The 10525-nt window shown below is 36.8% G+C and overlaps 1 protein-coding gene across 1 annotated transcript; it reads left to right on the forward strand.

Moving 5' to 3' along the window:
• Nucleotides 1-8485: 8485 nt before the first annotated feature.
• LOC138896291 (uncharacterized) lies at nucleotides 8486-10192 on the forward strand. The gene is made up of 4 exons (XM_070181089.1): nucleotides 8486-8682; nucleotides 8773-8885; nucleotides 9000-9610; nucleotides 9851-10192. Exons 1-4 carry the CDS (start codon nucleotides 8486-8488, stop codon nucleotides 10190-10192), a joined length of 1263 nt encoding a protein of 420 aa, XP_070037190.1.
• Nucleotides 10193-10525: the final 333 nt, after the last annotated feature.

Genomic DNA, 10525 nt, shown 5'->3' on the forward strand with positions numbered 1-10525 from the left:
TTTGACCCAAAATATAAAAAGTATATTTGGACTACCACGTCATATTTTTTCATAGAAAAATGAGTTTAAACCATAGATTCAAAGGACTCTAGAGTTCATCCATTTTACATCGGGATCTGTTATTGGAGAGAGCAAATACAAGATTATTTACTAACAACGGATAACAAAGTTGAATAATTACAAGATTATTTACTAACAACAGATAACAAAATTAAATAGTTTTCGATGGTCCAAAGCAACTTTGGACCTTTTCCCATGATACGAATAGCTTCCGGCAGCGGTACCTTACGCTTTTTAGGTGATACGAGGTTGTTAAGTTAGTTGGTGTTAAGGGTGAAAATAAGTTTGGAAGATGTTCAGTTTAGCCCACATATATTTTAGTTATAGTTATCAGAGGTCCAAGTCAGGTGGTTAGGAAATGACAGAGTATACTCGAGTGCCAGCTAGAGAATCTTTTCTCTTTCATTATATATATTATAATTTCTGCTCTTATCTGAGAATCAATCAAAGAACATTCTCTTTTAGTTTGCCCTAATTTTTCTCTTGCCATTCTACTGTTTTATTGCCTTTTCTTTAACAGTTTTTTCTTTCTTCTTTTACTGTTTCATTGCCAATTCGTATAAGTGGTATCAGAGCACTTTCTTGGCTCTGTGGATCTATGGCGAGTGAAATGAGTGAAGTTATAGATGCTCTACATAAGATCTCCATGGATATGTCATGCTTCACTGCCGAACAGGAACAATTAGAAGTTGTTCAAGAGCAGAATAGCAGGCATCAGGAAGAATCCATAAGTGAGCTCAGAGAAGTTCTTAATGAGGTCATCCATGAAGGTAAACAACGTGAAAGGGACAAAGTGGCACATAAAGAGGGTGATCTCTACTCTCCTAGTGATAAACCTTTTTGATTTCGGAGATGTGGCAACACCTAGTACTAGTATTGTTAATAGTACCCCCATGAATATTATTACCTCCCCTGTTAATGCCCTCATTCAGAACTCTAGACCAGCTGCAACTAGCACTTAAGCTAGTATTGCTCTTTCCCCTACACCATCTGTGGTACAAACCATGTACACGACTGCAGCTCAGACCCAACCACAGCCCCACTACATTCGTTCTGTTATGCTGAACCCACCCCCCATACAACCACCCCAGTCTCAACCTTATGTGATCCCAAATCTCCCCTCTCCTTATCCTAAAACCACCACATTTCAACCTCAAAATTTTCCCACACAATCTCTTCATGGAAGGTATTAACAACCCACAATCACTTGGAACGAAGGGTCACCAGTTGGATTGATGCTTACATACATTCTTTACAACCAAACCACACAGTTTCCTCCACCTTACTATACTCAGACTATACACATACCCCCTCATCTATATCACCAGGTTCCTTACATGCCTACACCTCACCAATACCAATACAACACCAATGTTACCAATTACCCACATACAAAATAGCCACAATGTACCTTTGCCTAACATACCTTATACCAAATACACTAAGATTGAGTTTTCTAAGTTCAATGGGGATGATTTAAGGACTTGGCTGTATAAAGTAGAGCAATTTTTTGCGGATGAATACATTACCATTCAGCAAAAAATGAAGCTAGTTTCTCTGCATTTTGAAAGAGATGCTTTACAGTGGCATTTGGGGTACATGAGGAGTAGAGGAAAGATGTTATTACCTACTTGGGATGAGTATTTGTGGGCTCTTTGTGACAGTTTTGGGGCTGAGTACTCTGATTCCATGATTGAGCTCATGAACATTAAGCATACAGGGTCAGTGAAAGATTATCAGAAAGCATTTGTGAGTGTAATGACAAGGGTCAACCTCTCTATTGAGCATGATATCAGTATCTTTTTGAATAACCTAAAACCTGAACTCAGTAATGCTGTTAGAGTGGGAAGTCCCAGCAGCTTACCCCAGGCATATTATTTATCCAGGTTGCAAGAGGCTAACTTTGTTGTACAAATCAAAGCAATCAAGAGCACCTCTGCAGCTCATACTATGTACAAGCCTCCTGCAGGACAAGGAACTAGTGGCTTCACTAAGGGAAATATGCATGGTTACAAGAAACCCCTAACTGCTAACTTTGATAGCAACAGAAGAAGGAGGCTCTCCCCAGCTGAGATGGATGAGAAAAGAGCAAATGAGATATGTATTTTTCTGTGATAAAATATTTACTCCAGGCAGAAATGCAATGCTAAAAGACACTTGTACTCCTTGGAAATTGAGGAGGAAGAATTAGCTACTACAGAAGAACAAGGTTTTGAGGAATTCACTGAAGACCAAGAGCTGGAAGTAGAAGCTATTGAGAATTGTGAAATCTCTTTATAAGCTATGAATGGCTCTAGGGGATACAAGACTTTAAGGATTCAAAGGTTCACTACACAAAAACCAATCAATGTCTTGATTAACTGTGGTTCTACTCATAATTTTATTAATGAACAAGCAGCAAAAAGGCTTGGGTGCAAGGTTTACCAGATGATTCCTCAAAATGTCTCAGAAGCTGATGGAAGAGTTATAAAATCAGTAAAGAGAAGTAAGGGATTTACATGGTTAATGCAAGGAGTGATGTTCACAGATGATTTCTTGGTGCTTCCTATAGGTATTTATGATGTGGTGCTTGGAATTCAATGATTGTGCAAGTTAGGGGATATCCAGGTTAACTTTGCAAAAACTGTGGATGCAATTCTTATACCAAGGGAAATCAGTCACTTTGCAAGGAATCCATCCCTTTATTCAAGACTGTGAATGTTAAGGCCCTCAATAAGATCTCAGTTAACACTGCTCAAATATTCATGATCAAAGTCTGCCCAGGAAGAATTACTGAGGAAGAACCAGCCAAAGAGCAGGAAGAGGCACCAATTGAGATACAAGTGTTACTTGAAGGGTATAGAGAACTGTTTGCTGAACCAAAACAACTACCTCATTCAAGAGGAGAATTTGATCATCATATTCCATTGGCGGAAGGCAGTCTACCAGTGAACTCAAGACCCTACAGGTACTCCCCTATTCAAAAGAATGTGATTGAGAAAATGATACAAGAAATGTTAGGCCAAGGTATAATTCAATACAACTCTAGTTCTTATGCATCCCATATAGTTCTAGTAAGCAAAAAATATGATTCTTGGAGGCTATGTGTGGATTACAGGGCATTGAACAAAGTGACTGTGAAGGACAAGTTTCCTATACCCATCATTGAGGAGTTGTTGGATGAGTTGGGAGGTTCACAAGTCTATTCTAAAATAGACTTAAGAGCTGGTTATCATCAAATCGGGATGACACCTGTAGACATACAAAAAACAGCTTTCAGAGTTCACTTTTGGCATTATGAATATCTAGTTATGCCCTTTGGCTTAACTAATGCCCTATCAAGTTTTCAAGGGCCGATGAACCATATATTCAAGGCCTACTTGAGTAAATTTATTCTGGTCTTTTTTGATGATATTTTGGTGTTCAGCAAAAGCTTGAAAGATCATGTTCAATATCTCAGGATCACCTTTGATTTTATAGTTCAACACTAGCTCTTTGCCAAAGAAAGTAAGTGTGTTTTTGCCGCTGGCAGGATTGAGTACTTAGGCCACTATATCTCTACTGAATGTGTAGCCACTGACCCTAAGAAAATAGAAGCCATACAGGCATGGCCGGAACCTGCTAACCTTAAATAACTAAGAGGGTTCTTAAGTGTAGCATGATATTATAGAAGATTCATCAAGGGCTATGGGGTTATGAGAAAGCCCCTCACTGATCTATTAAAAAAGGATAACTTATAGTGGTCCTACAAGGCAACTGAAGCCTTTAACAAACTGAAGGAAGCCTTGACTTCTGCACCAGTACTAGTCCTGCCTAATTTTTTTATGCCCTTTGTGGTAGAGACTGATGCATGTAGCATGGGAATATGGGTTGTTCTGATGCAAAAGGGATAACCAATTGCTTATTTAAGCAAAGGTTTGTCTCCTCAACATCAAGCATTATCTGTTTATGACAAGGAGCTTTTAGCATTGGTGATGGCAGTGAATAAGTGGGCTCAGTACTTGACTGGCAGACCCTTTACAGTGAAAACAAATCAAAAGGCTTTAAAGTTCCTTCTTGAGCAAAAGCTGCACACATGATCTCAACTTAAATGGATAACCAAACTCATGCAATATGATTTTATTATTGAATACAAGAAGGGGAAGGAGAATAAGGTAGCAGATGCCTTATCTAGACTACCCTTGGTAGAACTGGCTGCTTTAACATTATCCACTATTAAAACTGATTTGTTAAGTTACACTATGCAAAGCTGGACCTTGGATACCGAACTCACTAGTCTCATTAATGATCTTAAGCAAGGAGGTGTTGAAATCAATGGGTATTCCTTTATGCATGAGCAACTCAGAAGGAATGGGAAGCTGGTTGTTGGACCTGATGAACAACTGAGGAAAGACATTGTACAATTGTGGCACAACACTCCTAGTGGAGGACACTCTGGAATGGACCATACTTACAGGAGACTAGCTGCCTTTTTTTAATTTATTGGAAGAGGCTGAAGAAGGATGTCCAAGCTCATGTCAAGCAATGTGATACTTGCCAGAGAAGTAAGTATGAAACCCTCCTTATCCAGGACTGCATCAACCTCTCAAACTACCTTCACTAGCTTGGAGCAGCATTAGTATGGAGTTCATTGAGGGTTTGCCAAATGCCCAAAGGAAGTCAGTGATTTGGGTGGTAGTATATAGACTAACAAAGTATGCTCAATTCATAGGAGTGTCACATCCACACTCAGTTGGTGACATTGCAAAATTGTTCATGGAGCATGTGTTCAAACTGCATGGAATGCCAGAAGATATAGTGAGTAATAGGGATCCTATATTCACTAGTAAACTGTGGCAAGAACTGTTCTCTATGCATGGGGTCGCTCTCAGCACTTCCACTGCCTATCATCCTCAATCCGATGGGAAAACAGAGGCTGTCAATAGGTGTTTGGAGACATATCTCATGTGCTTTTGTTCTGATTCTCAGAAAGACTGGTTCTCTTACCTAGCATCTGCTGAGTGGTAGTATAATACCATATTTCACTCCTCAATTCATACCACACCTTATGAAGCTTTGTATGGTCAACCTCCACCACTCCACTTGCCTTATATTGCAGGAGATTTTATTATGGAAGAGGTGGATAGGAGTCTGTTGATAAGGGAGTTCAAATATTAACTGCTAAAATACCACCTACAGAGGGCTCAACAGAAGATGACTTCACAAGTTAATAAGCATAGGTCTGACAGGCAATTCAAAGAAGGAGAATGGGTGTACCTCAAGATTCAACCCTACAGACAAATCAGTATGTCAGGATCTTATTTTTCCAAACTCTCAGCCAAGTGTTATGGACCATATCAAGTCTTACAAAAAATTGGAAATGTAGCCTACAAACTGTCACTACCTCCCCAACTTCTTTTGCACCCTGCATTTCATGTATCTCAACTGAAACCCTGCCATAAAATACCTGAGAAGATTTCACACCCTCCAGTAATTGATATCTCTAGCCCTTACTATGCCCAACCTCAGTAAATTTTGGACAGACGCATGGTGCAAAAAGAAAATAAAGCAATTGCTCAAGTGCTAGTCCAGTGGGAGCAAACATCACCAGACCAGGCCACTTGGGAGGATTATCAGTCTCTCCGAATTAGATTTCCTTCTTTCCTTCCTCGAGGACAAGGAAGATTTTGACAAGGGAGATCTGATACGAATAGCTTCCGGAAGTGGTACCTTACACATTTTAGGTGATACGAGATGGTTAGGTTAGTTGGTGTTAAGGCTGAAAATAAGTTTGGAATATGTTCAGTTTATCCCACATATATTTTAGTTATAGTTATCAGTAATTATACATTAGCCCTACAATTTTGTTTGTCTTTTATACAAGAGGTCCAGGTCAGGTGGATAGGAAATGACAGAGTATACTCGAGTGCTAGCTAGTGAATCTTTCTCTTTCATTCTATATATTGTAATTTCTGCTCTTATCTGAGAATCAATCAAAGAACATTCTCTTTTGTTTTGTCCTAATTTTCCTCTTGCCTTTCTACTGTTTTATTGCCTTTTCTTTTACAACTTTTTTTTTCTTCTTTTACTGTTTCTGTGAGCACCTAATTTTTTACCATACTTGAAATTTTTATCACTTTTTAGTATGTAAATATATTTTAAGTTTAATTTATATATTTTAGCTCTTATTTCACCTTTTATAGGTTTTACTTAAGAAAATTAAAATTACAATAAACTCGCCGTCAAAACCACCGTGAAACCCCCGTAACAGTAGCTCATGGAGTTGCGGAGTTTCATTCACAAAATCCCATGAAAATCACCTCAAAACCATCTTAAACAGCTGCTAATTCCACCCGTTCAAAAGCTCCGGTCGTCGGTTCTGGTTGAAGTCGCTGGCGAAGTTCTCCGCGCCCGGTCTGGCTTGTTCGAGTTCTCTCGTCAAGTTTACATCTTTGTATTCATCTTCATGTATATAAAAGGTCCGTTATTTTTGTTCCTTACTACTTTTGTTCTAATTTACACGTTGTCATCAATACATTGTTGCCTTACTTTATTTGTTGTTTGAGTTAGTGTATAATCCATTCTCCAATTTTTGTATTTTTGTCCCCTTTTTCTTTGTTGTTACTGCATTTCCATGCATATTTGTTTAGTGACTACATGAAACTATACTACTGTTTCCTTTAATTTTCCTTATTAAGATGTTGATTGGTTTTTAGCTTTGATTTCTTATGCAAGGACGTGTTTTTTATTTTAATGCAAATACCTGAAAAGAGAAGTTGCTAAGAGTAAGTTTAAGGTTTGAGCTTTTATATTGGTTATGAGTTTAATCTCGAAGGGAAAGAAACTTTGGGCCAATGCCCATTTTTATAAGGGAGTTTTTCGTTCCTATACACTATTTGAAATTTTATTACCAAAAATATCCGTGTTTATTTATTTGCCCTACCTAAATAAGTTTTATCTACAAAATATATACATTTATTTAAATTAGAATCCTTTCTGCAGTAGCCTTCCTTTTTTAGAGGCTGGAATTTGGGATCGCGTAGGATGGAATTTGGGATCGCGTAGGATTCTTCAGAGATTTTACTGACACAATCATCGCACATTAATCAAGCCAATATATTTGTAGAATCCTACTATTACGCCGATTTTCTCTGATGATTTTCGCAGCATAATCAAGTTCTATTATCTAGTTTTCTCTGTTTCCTCTGATTTTCCATAAGCGAAGGTTTTGAAAAATAATTTACAAATAATTATCTATAATTGTATTGAATTTCGCGATATAATGTCAAAATTAGCGATCATGCTTCAGCTAAATGGTCACTGGGATAGCATTGGGAGATACAAAGATTTTAATGTTGATAGAATTGTAGTCAACAATGATTTAAATTATAGTGAATTGAATTCTGCAATTGCAAAGCATCTAATGATCGATACCTCCGCAAAAATCATTAAAATTAAATGCACTGTCAATGAGCGTTGTCCTCCAATGGAAATTCGGAACGATATGGGAGTTCGAGTATACATGGAGACGAAAAAGGAAAACAAAAGCTTAGGAATGTATCCCCTGTGTATAACAGTGCGTGATTTCGATTTGGAATGCAGTATCTCTAATTCGAGTACAATTACAGGTTTGCTCTATTTTTCAGTGGTGATGTTTTGTCAGTTTCATGTGTTCTACAATATTTTTACAACATATCTACAATGATACTACATGACAAATGTAGTTCAACTATTATGTCTATTGAAGTATTCAATTTCACGTGTTCTACGATTTTACTACAACCTATCTACAATGTAGGTCTGAGTTGTAGATACTTTTAATTGAGTGCAGATTCATTTGATTATCGTATGTCTAAAGTGGTTCAATTGTCAAGCAATTGTAACAAAATTGGAGAAGTATCAGAAACAGTGAAGTTGATTAATAGGCCAATATCTCCGGCGATTGTGGAATATGAAAGTATCATCATAACATAACGTACGCCAAATGTTATTGAAGTACGCCAAGTCTACCAAGACAAGCAAACAATTGTCAGTGCAATGAAGCACTATTATGTCATGAATAAGTTTCAATTTAGGATGAAAAGGTCTAGTGCAAGAAGGTAGGAACAGTTCAATTGTCAAATTCATATTTTTGTTTAATTTGTAGTGTTTTTGGAATTCTTTTGTACAATTTGTAGTTTCTTTGTATATAAATTTTATATAATTTGTAGTTTGTTTGTATATAAATTGTTTAATATAAGATTTTTGTGCTTAAGCAGCCTCTTATTTTGTAGCTATATTTTCCATCATATTTTTTAAATTATTTTTATTCTGTAGCTACTGCCTCGTATGTGTTGGGGATAATTGTACATGGCACTTCAAGTCCACCAACATAAACGAATCAACTTTGTTCAAGGTTTGAAAATTTAATAGCTTACATATATACTTTTTGATGGACAATACATACATACAACACAAACCTACTACCATGGTAGTTGGTAGCATGGTTATACCAAAATATGCGGATCCTAAGATAATATACACACCAAAAGATATACAAGCTGATATGTTGTCGGAACATGGTGTGAACTTAACATATATGCAAGCTTGGAGAGCAAAAGAAAAGGCTTTGGAATTTTTGAGAGGTCATCCTGCTGATTCCTACAGTCGCTTGCCAAGTTATTTGTATATTCTGTAGAAGACTTATCCGGGGTCATTAGTTAAATTGCAGAAGACTGAAGATGACTGTCTTTTGTATGCATTTGTTGCACTTAGTACGTCCATCAAGGGTTGGGAGTTTTGTAGGCCAGTTATAGTAGTTGATGGCACCTTCTTGAAGTCGGCATATAGGGGAATAATGTTAACAGCTAACACAATGGATACAACAGGTATTGTAGATTAATCGTAAGAATATTGTTATAAAGTTGTTTTTCAGTATGTATTTTTTATACTCTCAAGTTTTATTAAAGAAATTGAATTTATTTTTGCCACCTATGTGATAGGTAGCTTATTACCACTGGCATACGCTGTTGTTGATTCAGAAAATGACGCATTATGGACATGGTTTTTTGAGCAATTCAAACATGCGTACGGTGAAAAACCAAATATGTGTGTTGTTTCGGACCGGAATGAGAGTATCTTGAAGGCAACATCTACTGTTTATACCAGCATGCCACATTATGCTTGCATGTGGAATATTTGGACAAATGTAAGGTCAAAGTTCAAGAAGGGTCATCTAAAGTTAAGCGAATTATACTTTGCCACGGCACGATCATACACGCTTGATGAATTTAACGAAAGAATGTCACAGATTGAAGAGATCGACACACGTGTTAAAGTATACCTATACGATATTGGCTATCACAGATGGTCTCGGGTACATGCTACGGTGAACAGAATGTGGACGATGACATCAAATATTGCAGAGTCATTGAATGCGGTAACAAAAGATGCAAGAGAGCTGCCCGCAGTTGAACTATTAGAGTATATAAGGATTCTTCTTAAACGTTGGACTAATGAAAAGTTATTGAAAGCAAAGGGTACGTTCACATACCTTGGGAAAAAATACAACAAAGAGTTGGAGGACAACAAGACATTATCGCAGAAGATGAGAGTAAGCTATAGCCAGTAACATCAGATCATTGATTCCATCAAACTAAATATATATTGTTAATTGTAGATAAAGTGTTGTATAATTGTAGTTATTTTGTATATGTTGCTGACAACTTGTTGTGTGTTTATAATAAAATTGTAGGTGAGGGCTTCCACAGATCACATCCATACTGTAATAGATGGTGTGAAATAATTCATTGTTTGCCTTCAAAACAAAAGATGTAGTTATGGACAATTCCAGCTTGATGAACTTCCTCGTGCACATGCTTTGGCGGCTTTGAGGCACAGGAACGAGTCTTATGAAAACTATTGTTCTCCTTATTACACGAGGGAGAGCCTTTTGCATACTTATGAAATACCAGTAGACTTACTGCCTGACGAAAGCAAATGGAATGTGCCACAAAATATAGTTGAAGAAGTTGTAATGCCACCTACTGGGAAAAGACAGCCAGGGAGACTTCAAAAACAAAGACACAAATCATATGATGAAGTAAATGCAAAGAAGTACAAGGTTTCATATGGCAACTGCGGACTAGAAGGGCATAACAAAAGATCTTGTAAGAATGCTCCCAAAAAGAAATAAAAATTGATACATTCACAAGATTTTTTTTTCTTGAGTACTGTTGAAGATAATCTGTAGTTTAAGATACGAAGTTGTATTTGTTCTGTTCTGGAGAATTATAGTTGAGGTGTAATTATGTTGCTAATTTGAATAAAGATTGTCTCGTATAATGAAATGTTTTCAACTCTTAATGCAATTGGTTTGTAGTTGTTTTGTTCAATTACTGAGTTTATTTATTTCAGCCTTTCCTAACAACACTGCTTAAAATTGAATAGATTATGTATTTTTTATATATTAGTTGTAGACATAATTGTAGTTAAACTGTAAAGAAATTATATGCTAACAATATCGAGA

Source organism: Nicotiana tomentosiformis, chromosome 7 (genome assembly GCF_000390325.3).
Source record: "Nicotiana tomentosiformis chromosome 7, ASM39032v3, whole genome shotgun sequence".
Taxonomy (NCBI): Eukaryota; Viridiplantae; Streptophyta; class Magnoliopsida; order Solanales; family Solanaceae; genus Nicotiana; species Nicotiana tomentosiformis.

What these genes read in the sequence shown, in the direction of transcription:
- LOC138896291 (XM_070181089.1), top strand. Translation starts at nt 8,486, where the DNA reads ATGGTAGTTGGTAGCATGGTTATACCAAAATATGCGGATCCTAAGATA. An exon ending in AGTCGCTTGCCAAGTTATTT is followed by an intron (nt 8,683 to 8,772) that starts GTATATTCTGTA and finishes TGTTGCACTTAG; the next exon opens with TACGTCCATCAAGGGTTGGG. An exon ending in CATTATCGCAGAAGATGAGA is followed by an intron (nt 9,611 to 9,850) that starts GTAAGCTATAGC and finishes GGACAATTCCAG; the next exon opens with CTTGATGAACTTCCTCGTGC.